Source organism: Seriola dumerili, unplaced genomic scaffold, assembly GCF_002260705.1.
Source record: "Seriola dumerili isolate Sdu_G_001 unplaced genomic scaffold, Sdu_1.0 BDQW01000025.1, whole genome shotgun sequence".
Taxonomy (NCBI): Eukaryota; Metazoa; Chordata; class Actinopteri; order Carangiformes; family Carangidae; genus Seriola; species Seriola dumerili.
This window is the reverse complement of record NW_019174280.1, coordinates 9,764,848-9,784,754: the sequence shown is the minus strand read 5'-3', so window position 1 is coordinate 9,784,754 and position 19,907 is coordinate 9,764,848. Positions and strand designations below refer to the sequence as shown.

General features: G+C 39.2%; 1 protein-coding gene across 1 annotated transcript in view; it reads left to right on the top strand.

Moving 5' to 3' along the window:
- Positions 1-17,653, top strand: part of stum (stum, mechanosensory transduction mediator homolog) — an 18,362-nt gene extending 709 nt beyond the window's left edge. The window contains exons 1-4 of the mRNA XM_022738015.1: positions 1-232; positions 10,581-10,763; positions 13,235-13,243; positions 14,778-17,653. The exon at positions 1-232 is cut by the window's left edge and continues 709 nt beyond it. Of these exons, the coding sequence (XP_022593736.1) occupies positions 22-232; positions 10,581-10,763; positions 13,235-13,243; positions 14,778-14,812 (438 nt within the window). The 5' untranslated portion in view covers positions 1-21 and the 3' untranslated portion in view covers positions 14,813-17,653. The remainder of the gene's footprint in view (positions 233-10,580; positions 10,764-13,234; positions 13,244-14,777) is intronic.
- The last annotated feature ends 2,254 nt before the right edge of the window (positions 17,654-19,907 follow it).

Below are 19,907 nucleotides of genomic sequence, written 5' to 3'. Positions count from 1 at the left end.
CTTTGTTCATAGAATAGAAAGATGGCACAGAAAGAAGGAGGAACAGAGCAGGGGCGTGTTAAGACAGGGGACAATCTGGGGGCCAAAGCCATGGCCGGGGCCCCTACAGCAGGCGGAGGAGTGGTGGTGGAGGTCAGGGAGAAGAAGGGACCTCTGCGGGCTGCAATACCCACAATGCCTTTCCCTCTTGCTGTCATCTGTCTGTTTCTGAACACCTTCATACCTGGACTCGGTAAGTTGAGAATCAGGCTTTCTTCTTCTCTTCATGTGTAGTTCATCATGAATTCATCTTTTTTTGTGTGTGTGTGTATAAGGTGGCTGGAAAATGAGGGGCCATCTGTCTCCTCCTCCTGATTTATAACACCTTAGACTTTCTGTGTTTCTCTGTATTAAAGAAAGAAAAACGCATAAATAAAGTTACTCAGTAAAAATTGAAGAGGGCATATGTGAGAGGAAGTAAACATGCAGAGTTGAAAACAGTGAAATGAGACACTGAGTGGTCATGAAACTGGAAGACCCACATGGACATGAGGAGTTTATAGACATGATGCAAGCAGGCGTACCGGCAAACAACAACTTAAACAAACATGAAGGAGAAAAAATTAAATAAATAACACAGAGGACTGAAGAGTGACCATAGAAGCTGCATGGAAAGTTTGCAGGCACTGATAAGTTCAAATGAGTTCCACAGGCCACTAAAGGGAGTTATTTTTACTCATCCTCGAAAAAAACTACTACTATAACTGTAGAGGACAGTCTCAATCTGCCTATGTGAGTATATAAATATATTTATATTTGTATATTTTCCTGTATGCCTGTATACACGTGTGTGAAAAGAGGTAAGAAAGATAGTGAGACCCCTCAGTGTTAAAATAAGAGCATCAGGGTGTAAATACACGCAGCCTCAGTCTGGCAGGTGCTAATGCACAGTAAATGTGGTGTCTGGATGTCATCACAGCAGGTAGAAATGTCACTCTGGGTATAAAAATCCATCACAGGTGTCATCATTATGGGCAGCAGCATTATCACAGCAGGCAGAGACATCATCACTGTGGGTAGGCTCAACATTTTTCCATCATTATTACGGGTGGAAAACCTGATATTGTTGTGTTATGTTGCAAACTTGGCAGCTTGTAGTTCGTTGTAGAAGACACTGAAGCAATATCAGGAAAGCACCTAAAAAACTGTACATAGTCATCCATGTGTTTTACTAATAACAAACTGATATTGTGGAACATTTCAGTCATCACCCTTGGTAGCACTTTAAAAAAAATTAGTTATTTACCAGTTTGTAAGGAGAAACTGATGTCCTCCGTGTTGCCTCCAAGAGGATCGCAGAAGATGATCCACTCTGCAGCAAAGACACAGGTTGAATTAACTAGGCACCTCCCCAGCTAATCTCTGCAATAGTTGTAGTTTTTGTGCTCAAGATCAACATATACAACACACAAGATACACAATGTCATCCAGATGCAAATTTGAATTGTATCATCTACTCAGTGTAAAACTCTAATTATTACCTCTGTGAAGGAAGTTATGTTTCTGTCCAACATTGTCTCGTTTGTCAGATATTTAGCAGATTATCCCAAAAACTGTTCAAAGATATACAGTAATACGCAGTAGACAGGAAGCATTAATTAGTACCATGTTACCATTTATAAATCCATTTTTTTTCGATTTTTCATAAATAAAATCTTTAGTCATAGCACATATTTTGATGACCCTGAAAAATAGTTTGTTGTTGGGTATTTCATTTTGTTTTTGTATGACTAACTGAATTGTTGTTGCCAGTTTTAAATAATTTTTTAATAAGTCTTGAACACTTTGCACAACTTTGCATGATGAATTCAGATGGCTGTAACTCATTAGTGCCAAGTCTGACTCATTCACATTATGCACAGTCCCCCATGTAGAAAGACTTTAGTGACTCTCTGAAAATCCATCTGATTGTCTCACTGTGTGTATTTTGGTGCAGATACGAATCCAGATGAAAATCGTTTTCTAATATTAGGACATCTCTTCCTTCAGTCTGACTGTTTGTGTTTCCACTCGGCTGGATGTCTGTGTATAGTAAGATTATGTAACATCTGGTGGCTTAAGACATACACACTGTATAATGTACTGTATCCACTGTTGCCAAATCCTGTTCACACTAAAACAATATTGCTACAAAAGCGCATATAAACATAAATCATGAGTTATACCCACTCACATCGGGTTAGTGCACGCACTAAGACACACACAGGCGCTCGCACTGTCATCTAGATTAGTTCAGTGCTTCTAAGGCGAAAGCAGCAGGACATAAAATGATAACACAATGTGCAGTTTATTTTGCGAACAGCAGAACATGTAGCAGTTAAGATCATGTCGGGCAAAGAAGAAAAAGAGAAACAGAGAGATACAGAGAACAGAAATCAAACAATCTCAGATGTTTTTCTCTGATGGAAGGCGAACGTCTCCATAGCAATCACTCAGAGCTGAGTCCATCACCAAATAACCTATGATGTGTCCTCTCCGCCCTTTGACTCTGATCTGTTGGTCATTACTCTCCAGGGAGTCATTATGTGTGTGTGTTTGTGTGTGTCCTCTCGTCTTCATCTCGTCCCTCTTCTCTCTTTCTTTGTGCTTTCTCTGTTATGTTTCACCGCTGAAAGAAGGTTTCCAAATTCTCTGATCTTTTCTCTAATCAATATTTTTTTCTTTCTCTCACCTTCACACACATTCATCCTTTTTACTTGCTGCAACCTTTTCAAAATAAATGTTGAATTATTAACTGTTTGAAAATGTCACAAACAGCTTTATAATAAAACAGGGTCATCAAACACATACCCCCAAATACTCTGTTTACCCCCTTTTGGCTGAAATTTTGCCCTGTCTTAAAAATTGTCCCCAATATGTATGAAAAGCGCTATGGCTCATTCAAGTGTGTGCGAGTGTGTGTGTACAGTGTGAATGTGTGTGTAGGTTTGCCTGAATGCCTTGACATTTCATTGAATAGCTGCGGCCAGTTGCCATGACAACGCTGACTGAAATGAACACAATGCATGCGGGATACGGTGGGATACGGCTCTGACTCTTGTCGGAGCAGAACAACATATCATGCAGACATGCAGACACACAGGTGTATGAATAAACACACACAAACATGCACATGCACAAAGAGTACACGCACAATGACAAGTAATGTAGGACACTTTTATAGCACAACAGATAGCACCTGGGTCCTTGGTATTGCTTTATGTCTGTAACACTGCAGTGGAAAGGGCCTGTGTGCAGAGCAACAGTTACTGGGTCACTGAAACATAAATACTCACCTGAACTGGAAATACTAGGCGGTCAAAACGCAAGTCACATTTTCTGAAGATAACACTGTTAAGATGACATAGTTTGTGTGTAATATAACTCATTCATTTTTCAGATTTCTGTACATTTATCCTTTTGTCCATTTGTCCAGTATGTGCCAACAAGTCCTCCAAATGAAATGACAAAGACAACATTGCCATTTCAAAAATAAAACCATTTTCTAATCCTAAAACGTCATGTTTAAGGTTTGGTAAGGTTTAGGTGCAAACATGACTGGGGTTGCGGTTAGCGCGAAGATCGTGATTTGGGTTAAAATAACCAATTGTTATGTGCCACTGGTCAGCAGGTATCACTAACTGTTACCATGGAAACATGCCACACACTTGTAAGTTAGCCTGGTTAACTGGTCTGATTTTGCAAATGGAGCATTGTTTCAATAAAAGAATCAATCTTATCAATATTTATTATAGGCTTTGAAACAACGCAGTACGTGTTGTCTTTTTCGTGGGGATGTAAATTTCTCCAAACATGTGATTCCTGTCTCTGCTGTCTATGACATACCTGACGTTTTGTAAAAATTAGAAAACTACAAATTATTAATTTTTTGTCATTTGATGCGATTGGTCAGCAGATTTATCACTGATTGTTACCATGGACACATGACTCTTAGTTGAAAATTAGCGTGGGGGTCAGGTGGTGAACTTTTTAGGCCTAAAATAAGTCAGTCTTTATTTTTGGGAAACTGTCTAATTTGGAGGAGACTAATCTAATAGCAGAATGAAGACTTTATGAAACCTGCCCCTGCAGTTTCATTAAATGAATTATTCAACACTTTGGGAAATCTACATGTTTACCTTCATGCTGAGAGCTAGATGAGAAGATCGATATCATTCTCATATTAAGGCTACCAGTGGAGAGGTGAACCACAGAGGTGCATGGATGGATGCTTGCTGTTTTCCCTGCTTCCACTCTCAACGCTAAGCTAAATCAACTCTTAGCTCTATCTCCATACGTAAGGCGTGAGAGACATGAGCGTGGCATCGATCATCTTGTCTAACTCTCGAAAAGACAGCGAACAAGAATGTGCCACAGAATGTTGAATTATTTAAGTTTAGGCGACTAACAGTACTTCATCATGGTGAAGAAAAGATTGTGCTTATGATTAAAAGAAACAAATGTTGATTGGTGATTCTCAGTGTTGAAAGTCAAGTTAACTGAACCTCAAACATGAGGAAAAAAAGTATGTTTCCACATCCAGAGCTCTACATCAAGTTGGAGAATTCAAACTGACAACCTCCTTCTCTCGGGCGCACTTGTTTTAACGACACATTAATCCTGCCTGACGTTATGTTGCCAGAGCCTTAGATTGTCCCTGCAATGTAATGAGGAGTTCAAATCTATTGGTGATAAACACAGAGGCTGTTAGTCAGTGCAGTGTAAACTGATCAATGAGCTGTCGGCTTGTAAATAATTACACATACTTATTGTGAAGCAAACTACAGCTCACTAGCTGTGTTGTGATCTTTGCCATAAGAGGACTGGAAAGGGAGAGGCTTTGCCACAGAGAGCTAAACTGAATATATGATTTAGCCCCTGAGTGCGTGGGAGGCAGAGGTCACGTGTGTGTGTGTGGTGTGTGTGTGTGTGTGTGTGTGTGTGTGTGTGTGTGTGTGTGTGTGTGTGTGTGTGCATGTGTGTGTGATTGATGGTGAAGATATTTGAGACACTGCATCAGTTTACTGGGTCGTGTTGAGATCTCGCCTCTGGATGCTTGTGTGTGTGGTTGTGCGTGTGGTTGTGTGTGTTGTTGTGTGTGTGTGTAGTTTCGCTCTAACTTGACCCTTACTTTATGGTACATCCCACATCCCCACACACATTGTGTATTGAACTATAACTCTCATCAACACTTAGAATCAGGTGCACATATTGTGAATGTATGCAAAGCTTATAAAAGGCACAACAAGACTTATATTTTTTATTAAACTGCTGCTGCAGAGAAATGTTACAGAGGGGTGTAATCATGCACAAGCATTCCTGTGTGATGTCAGGGTGGTTTGATGTCTCTGTTCTGTGACATTGCCCATGCTCCTGATGTAGTTTCAATCCTTGGCTGTATTTTCAACTTGTACACAGATGAATCTTTTTTTCTGATAAACTGATCTTAACACCAGTTCCTGCTTGCAAATATCAGTAGGCTCCAATACAAATATGAAAAGTCTCAAAGGCCTGTATTGGTAAGTTATTTTCTTGGCACTCAGGAGTCTTCAGAGGCAGCCAGCTCAGACGGAGGAAGTCTGTAATGCTCATGTTCTGTGGGCACAAAAACAGGGAGGCTTGAGAAACCCTGAAGAACTTTTTCAGTGTACAGTGTAAGAAATTGATGGAGTGATATCCAGTTCTTTTAATAAAGTCATCCTGGTTTTGGATTTCTTTAAAAGCTTCTGTGACTGAGCTGTGCTGATATAATGAGTAATGTAACTGATTACTTTTGCTGTCGAGTAATAACTATAGTAATGTTTTTAACCAGTGATATCTTTTCAAATAACTTTCCTTGCACTTCCTCCTTAAATTGTTCCCTTTCTTTGTCTTCTTCCCTGTTTTTTTTCCTCTCTCCCTTCATCTCTCCTTTTTCTATCCTTCTCTTTCTGTCTTTCACACCCTTACACTCCATCATTAACCTCCCACACTACCAGTGGGTGCTCTGTAGAGTTCTCTGTGTAATTATAGTCATTAGTCTGGGTAATATCTAGGCACAGACACACTGGCGAACACACACACACACACACACACTCACACACAGACACACACACACATGCACACGCTCTCAAATCTCCCACATGCAGCATCCAGAGGATCCAAGAGCTTTTCACACATGGAGGAATGTTAAAGTAGATTTGTACGAGAGGGGTTTAAAGATGTATTAAAGATTTATTAAACTTTTATTACTGCAGTGGAGAATTGTTGAGCATGTACATAGGTTCAGTTTTGTTTTTTTCACACAGAGAAATGTACTTCCTTGATCGTTGGCGTTTCTCAGTTATGGGCGGTTCAAAACGCTCTGTGAGAGGTCAGCTGCTACAAAGTGTGGAACAAATTAAATCATTTTACCATTTTGATATTGCCTGTGGTGTAGAATGACTCTTGCACTGATAAAGGATTACATGTGGTGATCTTGGATATTTCATAACTGCTGTCCGGAGAACAAAGACATGCTGGGAGTAAAATGAGAACGCACAGAAATCTGATGCCGATGCTGCTAGTGGCCCATAATAGCAAAAATAACTCTGTCAATGAATTAAAGTTGCTCTAATTAAAAATTTAATATTAACAATGGATGAAATGATTACATTCACTTCATTGTAGTAATGAAACCACAGAAAATTATCACCCAACGCTGCAGTTCTCCTCTTTAAAGGGCCTCAGCATCTTTCAGTTCATTGTTTTGGTTTTTACAACCAGCAACATTAGTATTTTGATTCGCTCTTGCGTCCGTTTTAGCCACAGCAAGCAGCTATTTCCAGCTGAAAAGGTTTTGCAGCTATCTCTCCGGCACCAAAAGGCAAAGACATAGAATTAGCGACTAGCTGGTGAATATAGTGAAGCATTTATCAGCGAAAGAGAGAGAGAGAGATTTCCTTAGTTCTTACAGTCATCAGGTTGCCAGAAACACACTTTCAAACACTTCAAATGAATATATGAGTAGGAAACTCTTTGCTAACACATTTGCCATATAGCAGCTAAAAGGTGATAATATATATCAATAATATAATATCAGTGTTTACGGCTTGTTTCTGCTGCGCCCATGTGGCCGAATTATCAGATATTGCCGTTTAAGGCATTCATAAAGCAAAAGTAGAAAATATTCCTCGGCTCCAGTTTCTTAGATGTGACCTTTTGCTAAGTTTCTTGAATATCTGTAATGCTTTGGACTGCAAGCACTTTGAAGATGTCAGTTTGGCCTCAGTTGCTTCTCAACATTCTTTTAAACCAAATGAGGACATAATCATTAAAATAATCAGCAAATAACCCTTATTTGCAGCCCTAATGTACATGTTTATCACCAAATATCCATGTATTATTAACACATGACTGTCACATGACTGAGACTACAGAAGCTGGAAGCCACACAGAAAAAGCCACCAGACTGTATAGATCCTGTTTTTCATGCCAAAAACTCAGATGGATGATGTGTAACCACTCAGCCACCAGCTTGCTGCCTGTCACGGCTCATGTCTGGAGGTGGGCAGCTCCACCAGCAGCCAGAGCATCTGCTGGTGGGTGTGGCCTCCGCGACCTGAACATTTCTCTGTCGGATCAGACCATATCGGCTCTGGTTGGAAGCTCATTCTAGCCCACTGTTGCTCTTTCTGCGAGAGACTTTGAAATGAGCATCAGCTAAAAAACTTGAAAGGAAACTTAAATATCTAATTCATCTTTTTCCACATGTATATGTTGAATTTATTATGTTTTGGTTTTTTTTCTTTTCTGCAGCTGCTTACTATTCTGGGATTGTGCCTTCTGGAAACCGTTCCAGATAAGGCCAGTGTAGGCCATGTGAAAGTAAATATTATGGTTTTCATTAAGATTTGTCAGATATTATGGGACACACAGAGTATATCTGGTATGTCCGTGTTTGTATAGATAGAGTCATTATGAGTTTTTTATTCGCCAGCTAATTTATAGCTAATTAGAAAGAGACGAGGAAATAAGGAAGTGGACAGAGAGTTAAACAGAGGAAAAGAAAAAGTGATAAGATGCTAACTTCTACATACTTTGGCCTTTCCTCACACGATGCAACTGGCAGTCCACCCCCCCCACCCCCCACCCCCCCGCTTGGCTTGCACTGTTCTTTGAATTCCTCCAATGTGACAAGAAATGGAGCTAGCTGAAAGAGAAGGGCCAAGGCCACGATGCACACCCACCAGGCATTTCTTGTGTTGCGTTCAGCTTTCACAGCATTCAGTCAAGGATTTATGAAAAGGTACATAAACACTGCAGAGAGAGAGAGAGAGAGTCTAAACATCAGATGATTCTCTGAATAATTTGTGGTTTTGTATTTATTGAAAACATTTCTTAGACCAGAATGAAAGCAGCTCACAGTCACACAGTTTCACAAAAGACATTTCACGCTCAGTGACCCTTTCTGAGTAAATACTGAGCAAATGAAACAGTGGAAATTCTTGACCTTGTCTGTTCACTGACACTTCATCAACAACCACCACTGAAATACACAATCACATTGAGAATGTTGAACATTTATGCGTGACTCATAAATGTTTAGAATCAAAAATATGTGCAATCAAACAAAGCCTATGATCAGTGGACAAATTACTCATCACAGTTACTCATTAAGCCGCATCTCCTGATTCAAAGGTAATGTAAAAATTAGTAGCTTACTATATAGCCTTGGTTTAAAGGAGTCTGTAGCCATTTGGAAATGTAGGGGAAATGAGGGAATTCTAATACATGCGCTTTGCCCAAAAACCCATCGGCTCTGGATGAAGATTTACTGTCATATTTGAGAAAATGTGCATTTTTGTGTTTGTTTTTATGCTATCCAAAATGTTGAATAATATTTTAGGAGCTACTGTTTGTTTTTCTGCATTCACTGAAAGACTGGACCCAGGTGGCAATAAATACTGGATGGTGAATTATAGTCAGGAACCGACTTGAGGGAGAAAAGCTGCTGCATATTAAAGGATGAGTGACACAAATATTTTCTTAAGTGGGGCGTGTATATTTCTGAGATGAGGTGGAAGCACATGGGTGGCACTGATTTCCATGTGAGAATTATGCTTTAGTATAATCATACTTCTCTCAGACTGACAGTACTATTTGTTTAATTCTTTTTTTTTAACGTTAGAATCACTTTCTGTTTTGGTTGACCCCTCTTGTTTCTGTATTTAGGAGTGGTGGACAGGAAGCTCCTATTATAGAACTATTATAGAACTGATGTTATACTTCAAAATAAAAATAGCAAGTCATAAAAAATAAAATACACTGCAGGCTGCTAAAAAATAAAATATATTGCACACTGCTAAAATGATTGCTAAGTAGGCAAATATAAAAATACCATTGATAATATGAGGTAGATCTGAGACACAGAGTAAAAATCATAGTTTATATACAGAGTTTGTGTGTGTGTGTGTGTGTGTGTGTGTGTGTGTGTGTGTGTGTGTGTGTGTGTGTGTGCTTTTCCTGAGGGGGTGTTGTTATGGAAACATTCTGTGATGAAATAATCTGATTTGTGAGCACTGAGGTTTACACTTGCCTCTGTGTTTGTCACACACACACAGTTACAGTGGATTTACTGTACAATGAACAGGTTCTGGGAAGTTCCAGGTCTCCAGATAACAGGATGAGGGGTGGTATTGGATTTCATTCAGGCAGACAAGAGTTGTCCACAGAGATAATCCTGTTTCATCTCAGCAACAGTGGATGTGAGCATCAATGTGTGTGCTTCTTTCTGTACTATTTTCCAAGGCATGGATCCACTGGAACCATAGTACTTAACAGATACTCACCAAGAGCAGCCTCTTAAATATTGACTCACTTACTCAGGGACGTTGAGTGGTCTGTGTGGGATAACTCTGTATTGAGCGGTTTAAGTCTGTCCACAGTACTGTATGTGATAGTACCTAGGGCTAGGCTACAAAACTAATGCTTACAGTTTATTTGACCTATATTTTAACCTTCATTAAGGTTGGAAGACTTGCTGGAAATATCTCTGCAGCTATTAGATGGAGTTTTGGGAACATTCAAGTCCCAAAACTTTGCTGATCCTCTGACTTTTTTACTGAAATATCTTAACAATTAGGCTACAGTATGGATTATCATGAAATCTAGTACAGATATACAGCATATGGTGTTGGTAGGGTGAACCTTTGGTGATCCAGTACCTGCTCTACTTATCACATTGCCTCATTAATCAATAATCACACATCAGTCATTGTGTGTAGCGATAATCAGCAAGTGTTACCATGCTAACAGGCTAAAGTAAACAGGGTAAAAAAGTTACCTGCTAAGCATCAGCTTGTTAGCAAGGAGGATGTTAGTATGAGTAAGCACTGCTGTGAATTACACTGTGTCACTTTTTCAGTGGAGGACAGCACATGTCTCCCAGTTTATTGAATTGGAAAGTCTGGAGTCTGGTGCATGTCACTGGAAATGAAGCAGAGTGGAAATCTCTTTCAAAGCCTTTTATCATGTTTGGCTAAACATATCATGGAGTCAAATGCACTGATGTAACAAGATGTCTTTCCGGGTTTGTCCCACAGGTACCTTCATCTCAGCGTTCACGGTGCTGTGTGGAGCTCGCAGTGAGCTGATCTCCGAGCGAGGTGTGTGCTGTGTGTTCTGGCTCAATGTGGCAGCAGCCCTGATCCAGATACTGACGGCCGTTATCATGGTTGGATGGATCATGAGCATCTTCTGGGGAATGGACATGGTCATCCTCGCGAGTCAGTAGCTGTCGATCTGTTTATCTTTCTGACAGTCTTGTTGTCTGTTCTCTTCGCCTTTTATTTTAAGTCTCGTCCCCTTTTTCTTTTGTCTGTGTCACATGTAACATGTAGTAGGTGTCTTAGTTTGGTCTATAAAGTCCAACTTAAGAATGACAAGATTTTTACATCAGGAAAAAAAAAAAAAGATAATACTTGCAGTTTGTAAGTAATCAGTCTGTTTTTCAGGTTTCTGGGTCAAACATCGGTGTCGTGAAAAGGTCAGGGGTAGAGCGATTAAATCTTTGTCGGATTCAGTGATTTCCTCACAAATGTGTTAAGTTGAGTTTTCAAGGATATTTTATTAATAATTTAAAGGATAAGTCTGGTGATATTTTTTTAATTATTCAATAACAAACAAAACCAGCAATGAATTGATCCTACCAGTAAACATTGTCCATGTAGCCAAAACGTGATATACAGTATGAGTCATAGATCTCTATAATTGTTGAAACACTGTTACAATATTTTTTCATTTACAGGTAGTTCGAGTAGTGGCACTGTAGATTACTGACTGAAATGTCATAAAATAATACCAGTAGTAAGAAACAGTGTATCTGATGCATCTGTCATATATTCAGGTGTGCAGCACTTTTTCAAATTGTCCAAAAGCTATTAAAAACGCACCAGTGAGCCACACTGTTGCACTGGGTGGCACATTTCTAGATCATGATGTGCATGGGCAGGGTAGTTTAGACTCCCGAATACAGCACACTGTCCAGTTGCTTTAAGTACTCACTATACATCAAATGATTATTAATCCACAGCTGAAAATAGACCCAACAAATGTACTGTTTACTCCTGTTTGATTAATGTTTGCTGAAAACTAGTGTCCAACTGTTTTAGAAAACTATTTAGGCATTTAAAAAAAAAAAAATTAATCTTCAGAAACCAATAGCTCAGGTGCCACAGTCCGTCCGGGGAACTCAGAAAGCATTGACAGAATAACTTACTATTGGTTCAGGTCTTTTCATTTTTTATAGGATTTGTTGACAACAACAAAAATATTGAGTATTGCCAGCCTTATCCTTTAAGTCTTGTGTTCACAACATGGGACAATTAGCAGCTCTGGGCAGCACAAATTTTTTTCGAGGGTCTTATATTTCTCTTGCAGAAACATCTGATATAAGAATAAAAGAAAGTAGTGTCTTCTCCTGAGGCACTGATGCATGAACAAGTGCCGACACACACACACACAAACACACACACACACACACACAAACACACACACACACACACACACAGAGTATTCTCTCGCTGTGCCAAGGCAGCCTTTGTATTACCATAGTACTGTCTTTCTGTCTCTATCTTTCTGTATGTATGAGGATGTGCATGTGTATGTGCATCCAAATGTGTACATGCCTGCAAGAGTCTGTGTGTGTTTATGTGTTTATGTGTTTGTGTGTGTGTGTATGTGTGTGTGTGTGTGTGTGTGTGTGTGTGTGTGTGTGTGTGTGAGGAACAGTAATTGTGTGGGAGAGAGCAGCCCCCCCGCTGTGTTTTTGTTCACTGCTCCCTGCTGTTTTTCAGGCCTCTGGGCACACACTGTATTCAACTGTTGCTGCTAACATCTATACTCCTGTTAACGTTCACAGCTAGCAGTGTATCGAATATTCATATCGAATATGAAAATCCTTTTCCTGTTAGCACCGAAGGTCACATCGTCATGCTGAAAACATGCATGCTCTTTCCTACTAAGATTAATTATTATTCAGCTACTCATCACCACAATACACGAGCTTTAGGCTCTTATTAAGATATTCCCTCTTTCTTCCTCCGTGCAATGAATCACTCTGATAATGTGGCGTATTTATCAATTTTCTTCTTCCCTCTCTGTCTTTCTATTCCTCTCCAATGAGCCTGTGTTAGATATGATCAATGTATTCTTTATTTCCATACCTCCATCTCTACGAACTCCCCTCCCTCTTTTCTCTTTCTCCATCTAATGATCATGGCATTATCTTCCTCCCACTGATCACCTTCTTCTCTATCTAATGATTGCTCCTATATGATCTAGCCATATCCCTGCTCCCTCTCTTTCTCTCTCACATTATTCCTCCCACTCTCTGCCCACCCTCCCAGTCTCCCAGTCTCCCTCTCTGCCTCAGTTTCTTCTTCAGTTTTTGTTTTTCATTCGCTCCGTCTCCCTCTTTTCCTGTCTCCATCTCTCTCTGTTCATCGATCCAGTAAACCGAGGTAGTGTTGCTGTACTTGTGTACATTTGGTCATGTAATATATCTGAATCAAACAAGGTCAGATCAGGTTTTCTTTTCTCCTTGAAAGTTCCTAGAGTGCATTGTTTCACCTGTTTAGTGTTACTCCGAGACAATCAACTTCACAAATACATAGTGTTTGCAAAAACAAATCATGATTAACCGAATCTGTCTTATTTCTTCTCTCCTCCCTCTGCTCTCCGTCTTCATGAACCAAAGTCTCTGATGGTAGGTGTTTCTTTTTTCCTTCACTCACTATCAACAGTTTCCCCAGTGAGTTGATGAAATTGCGATTTAGAAGCATATCACAAGATGAATAGTCAGCTGGACTAAAATTAACACAGATATCAAGCATGCCAAAACAAATAACCACATATCCCAGGCTTAGAAATAACATCTTTTCAGGACTTTCTCACGACCTTTCATCTGAGCTGTACAAAGAAATTACAAAGTATGTTTGGTATCCTCACAGAGACGATCCAAACCTCATGAGTTTAAGCATCGAAGTTCACTTCACAAGTTTTCAACATGGTCATCAGTGGACAGAGTTCGCTGAGTTGTCTTGGAGCTCTGTTTAAACATGAGCTCTTCCCGGACTCCTTGTCCATGTTTCCTTATATAAAATATCAAAGTTTGTTCTTGACCATAAAAATAATGGTTTGATAAAAAAAACCTGTCAAAGGTACACTTACTAGCTCTTTCCAGAGCTCTTATCACACAGTCTTACAGTCAAATTATCCCATCCCGTGATGAGGAGCATGTGATGCGGTTTAAAGCCTTATGACAAATGAGCAAACTTCATCTGCTTCATCTGATAATTGATAAGAAATTTCCAGAATAGCTGCCAAGATGTGTTCATAGTTTTTAGTCTGTATCTATGAGACCTAAAGAACTATGTTTCCTTCCTCATAAAATATTTGCAAAACCAATTTTTTGAAGAATTTGAAACCTACATTGTTTACATCCATGCTTACTTGCTAGCAGTCTTCTTCTTCTTCCCTGCATTGCTCAGTTTCTTAGAGACGAACTGCCACCAACTGTTTGATCAGAGGAACAGTATGAAACTGTCAGCAGGATTGTACATCACAGATGCTAACATGCTAACAAAACCCACTCTTCAAAACATTCCTCTGCAGCGCTACTAGTAGTTGGTAAAATTCAACATGGCAGCTTTAAAAACAGAAGGTGAAGATTAATGGTAGGGATTCTTTTTGATGTTTCAGTTACACAAGGACCTTTCCATCATTTACTTGAAATGACACACGTTCCTGACCAAATGTCTGTTGATTCTTTCCAGATCACAATGAGTGACGCACAAACTGTGTGCTTAGTGAGGCTGTCACGCTCCTGATTGTAGAAATGTTGGCTCATTAATAAGTCATCACTCATGGAGTTTCTAATCGATCTGAAAACATAATGCAAGCCAGACTAGTATTGTTTGCCACTTTGGGGAAGTTGAGGTAATAGCTAAACCTGCCAGCCAATGCTTTATAAAGCTTTAGCTCTTAATGCTTCAGCCTACCTCCTGTTGCTGATGCCAACCTCTCTGCTTTCATTTTGCTCAATTAAATGAAATGGAGAAAGGCAATTACTGTCAAAAGTTCAAAACAAATGTTTTGTAATTGCATGTAGCACTTTAAACCCCCTCTTAACTGGGGACATAAAAGCCAGATAATAGTTTACAATGATTATTTCTACAAGCAGTCAAACATCTTTTTCTTTTCCCCTTCCTCTGTCTGCAACTCACCTTCCTCTTCCTCAGGCTGTAGAGACCAGGGTGTTCCCCAAGATGTCTGAGAGACGTCGCTCTCATGTTACCTGATGGATCAGGACACACCCTGAAGCCTGACAGCGACCTTTACCTTCGTGATGACCTGTAGCTGACAACAGAGAGAGGAAGAGACATGATGAAAATGGTTTAGTCAAAGTGAATCAGAGAGACTGCCCTTTGTGAAAGTATTTGATTGCTGGCTGGTGATTGGTCAACACCAGGCCACATTTACATTTACAATTAAAAGAAACAAGATGGGAGGAAGAGACTTCAACTGTACAGTCACAAGAAATACAGTGGATATGAATAACAATGTGTTTTGTTGAGTGATTCTAGCTGTGATTTTTGAATTCTGTCTTTCGGTATTTTTTATTTGATCAATTTGACTGAAACCACAAATCTGTAAAAGCTGTAGGTCACCAACATATTTCCTACAGGACATGATGGAATAAATGAAGAACAAAAGACGATCCATTAGCATGAGGACGTGAAATAATTAAGACACTGATTTGCCAGCTTTGTGTTTTTGGCTTGTGCATTTTTGCCAGAACCCAGTTGAACAAAATATAGAGAAAAAACTACTTCAGCAAATGATATCCATCCATAACAATGTTGCTGTGACAGGTGTATTTGGCTCAGTGATGAATCATATGTCATTGGGCTCAAAACACAAACAGAGTTTCCACTGCCCCTGAATTGGCTGCCTGGTGCAGCTGCCACTCTGCTTAAAGCAGTTTATTTCAGTGTTGATGTTTATTGGAGAGTTTACTGTTTCAAAAACTGACTTTAGCATTAGCCTCTAGTGTGTTTTAGTGGCCTTTCTATTGTGATATCGACACAATTTTGCTGGTCTGAAAAGGTACAATATATTTAACTTTAAGGGGTTTGAGGTTCTCATTCTTAAACATGTTGCATCTTCTCTAAACGGTGAGGAAAACGGTGTTTACTGCGCACAGAATCAGCATTTATTCAAGCAATGAGTGTGGAACAAACATGTAATCAAACTATAAATGTCTCTGATACTCTATATTCAGCGTAGACAGTTTAAATGATAACTTGATTATGATGAAGGTGTTAGCAACCCTTCCATTAGTCTTAACAGTAGGTACAACACAACGTTTCAATAGCAATCACATCTTTAACCTGCTGTATCTCACTGTTGGTCACAAGATGCATGGTATCCTGAAATGTCAGGGCTGTGTGTAAAAATGACTCATCCTTCCTGATAATTATTAGATTTGTACTGTCGTACCTCTTTAATGTGTAAATCAGTGTCAGAACGATATCACACATTATTAACGTTGTATCTAAATAGCAGGTTTCAAAATATCACCTCTCATTACTGGCCTCACTGGGGAACTATAGTAACCACCCTGTCTGTCACATCACGACTTTAAGATTCAGTTACAGTAATGTCACTGAGGCATGTGACTAGGGTGCAGTGTTTGAATGGCTAGTTTTGGCTCATTTACATTGATTGATGAGAGTCACTAAGAGTCATCAGCTCCCATAAGAAACCCCAGTAGAAATAGTAACATAATAAAATCTTAAGGTTGTTGAATTCACAGTTGTGTCGAGTACAAAACCAAAATGTGTAAATTATCTATATATCGATGTGTGTTTGTGTGTATGACTGATTGTGTGTAATATGGAGACTGGGGAATACTATATATGCTGTGGGCTCAGTATTACTATATGGGAGGGTGTTTAGGTCATAAATGATGTTCTAAACTCATAAAGTTGTAATATTTAACACAACAACTGCCTTGGAAGTGTTGATCCAAACAAGGCTTTTCCCATGATGCCACATTAGCTTTCTAAGATACTGTATCATTGGCTTATTTCCCTGAAAAATATCCAAGAGTATCAAAAGTCAAACAGCCTTAAAATGAAAAGAATCAAAACAGTTAGCGTGAGCCATAACACTGATGGAAAGCAGTAAATCAAAATCACTGCAAGTGCGTTTGCAGGAAATGAGTGCTCAGCTCAGTTACTGCCCTACAGCACATTGATATATTGGACAGATTCTGCAAATGTAGGGCAGCATTTCTGGGTAAAAGTTGAGATAAATTCATTCATAATAAAAAAAGTGTTTGTGCCTCAATAGAAATCAAACCTTAATTCACGCTGTGATTTTTTCCTCCTCTTCATCTGTTTTTCTACTGGTGATTTTTTTTCCCTCAGTTAACTCTGTAGGGTTTCATTCATTATCTTAGCCAAATGCCTTTTTGAGAGCTCTACTCTATTTTTGAATGACAACACTAATGTTTTTACGTTTTGACTCTGTGTATGTTGTACAGTTTTTGTGTGTGAGAAAGATAACGTCTGTACTTCTGATATTTTATGCCTTACAAATGACCAGTGTTCTCCCATAAGTGTTTCTGTAGCAGTGGTGCTGGAGTTTCTTTACTTTGTTTGGGTTGGGCGCAATTTAGAGAATATGACATATTGTTATTTAAACACTTTATTATAATCAACCTTTCAGCCCTAAACACTGATTCTGTTTCAGGGTCAATATTGACAAATTGTAATGTTTTTTTCCATGACGATGGTGTTGTGTTCGCTTTTCGATTGTAGAATGAACATACTGCCGTGTACAGTTTTCTGCATGCATATCTTTGGTGTTAAACGACTGTACAGAGTAACATACACATGCACACACAGACTAACTTAACTATTTTAAGATTGTAGCTTTATTCTGTGACTTTGCAATATTGATTTTATTTTAAGCCCTTTGAGGTGACTGATACAAATTCTTGCGATTAAAAGCAGTTTTGGTTCTACTTACTGAATACCTGTGATGTATGTGTTTTGTTTTTTTTGTTTGTTTTTGATATAATGTGAATCAGTATTGCTCGTAATTAATAGATAGGTATAGACTATTTTATACAAAGAATGAATTTTTTGATGCTGAGCTGTTTCAAAACAACTTTGCATTCTCACACCTGAGATCTATCCAGCTTCTGAACTAGAGCAGCAGATTTAGTGCCCTGCTCAAGGACTCCTCAGAAGTCACTGTTGCAGGAGGCGGAAGTATTTCCTGTTTCCTGCGTTCCAGCTGGTTGAGGGTCTCATCCTGCTCTGAGAGATGAGGATCTGAGGAATTCTGCAGTCACTGGTGAAATATTGTGTATTCAGAGAGTAGCACTTACCCTTGCAGGTACACTATCAGCATGTGCACATTTTCATGGAAATAAATGAAGTGTCACTTCACATCTAACTCATGAATAAACATTCCTCTCTGAATATGGCTGAGCTTGCAACAGACCTTGACATGGAAACTGTTGTCTCTGTGATGGTGGCTGTGGTGTCTTTGACACAGTTTGCTCTAAATTCAATTTTTCACATGTTTTTTATTAATTCATTATTAATTAATTTCTCCAACAGAAACTAGACTAACTTTTCAGTGAGCATGCAGAGCACTTTTTCTTCTTGAGCATCACTGATGCATTTATTTGTTTAAACACCATTATTAGTGGTGTGACTCTATACGGACTGCCATGGTCCCCAGAGAATAAATCCTGATGACTTTGGTGATCCCCTCTGTTTTTGGTTTCTATCTGGCGTCACCATGAAGTTGACATTTGTGGTTTGAAAGGTTTCAACAACTGCCATGACATTTGTGACATTCCTGTCCCCTAAAGGATGAAATGTAATGACTTTTAGTGATCCCTTAGTTTTTCTTCCAGCACCATCATCAGTTCAAACTTTTAATTTGCCGATACTTTGGTTTACAAACAAACCAACTCCCATTAGCAGCAGTGCCTGTTTAGAGCTATTTAACAATTGCTAGATTGTAAACTCTGAACCCAAGCTGAACCCAAAATGCAGACAATCAATAAGGGGTAGGTAAAAAACAAAGGTTAATGACAAAACAGAAACTTACAAAACCAGGAATCCAAAATAAAACCAGGCAGGAACTAAACACTGGAGCACGATGATGGGCTAACATGAATGCCAACAAGAGAACAATAATCCACAGGGTAACACATTGACAACAGTCGATGGAACAGACAGACAAAGGGGAAGACAGAGACATAAGTACACAAGGGCGGCAAAGGTAACAGAACACAGAGGTAACACATTTCAGGTACAATCAGTAAAATGTGTGAATCTAAAATTAGTAATGAAGCAGAAGGAAGAGGAAAATTGTATTTGGTGACAAGAAAAAGTGTCATATCTTGACAAATACACAACTCTGCTGCAGGTTTCTTCCAGGCAGGAAGTGAGTTTATCTGATTAAGCTTAAAGGCTCAGAGCACTTCTTGAGTACTCCACACTAAAACCATATGAACTCTGTTTCCATGGCGATAATAAAAATAGTTTCATTAACCATCTGTACAGTAATGTGCTGGTGTTGAGGATAACTAAGATGCAAAATCACAGTGAAGAAACCTGGCAAAGTTTGTGCTGTGAGTTTGTTTGACTGTAAGGACTGAGCCCAGACTTCTGAGTGTCCTCTGTCACCAAATAAGGATTTCACACCACTCGTACTTTCTGACCAGACAACTAGGGTGCACAACATCCCCCCCACCCCCACCATCCTCCGCGTAGTGTAAACACAACCGCAGTTGAGATGTTTCCATCTCAGCTCGACAAGTTGCAATGTCAAAACACATTCAGGTCACCGAGATGTAACACAGTGACAACCTTTTCCAAAAACTGGACACAAACTGGATTTAATTCAGCCAGTCACTCAATATCCAAGCCTCTTGAAAACCAACCAGTTTTCTAATTGCAAAGTATTTACAAGAAACTGGCCTTCTTGGGTAATGACCTTGTGATTAAGATACTCTGAGGGCAGTCAGTGTTTCACTCGTTTCATCTGGCTGGGAGTCAAATGTGGTTTCTAGAATACAGTTTTAGAAAATATATTCTGGGAAACAACAAATGGTATTTGACTGGAATTAATGACAATGTATGAAACTTCCACGCTTCCATGAGACTATTGAACTCCCGCTGGATAAAATTGACTTAATAAGTGCTTTAGGATATTAGTTTGTCAGCCAAAAAAATGCATCTAATGACCACTGTTGCTTTGTGTAATCATCTTTTACTCTAATTTCTCCAAGCCCTGCTCACAGGATATTGTGTAATAAAGCAGATATGACATATCAAGTG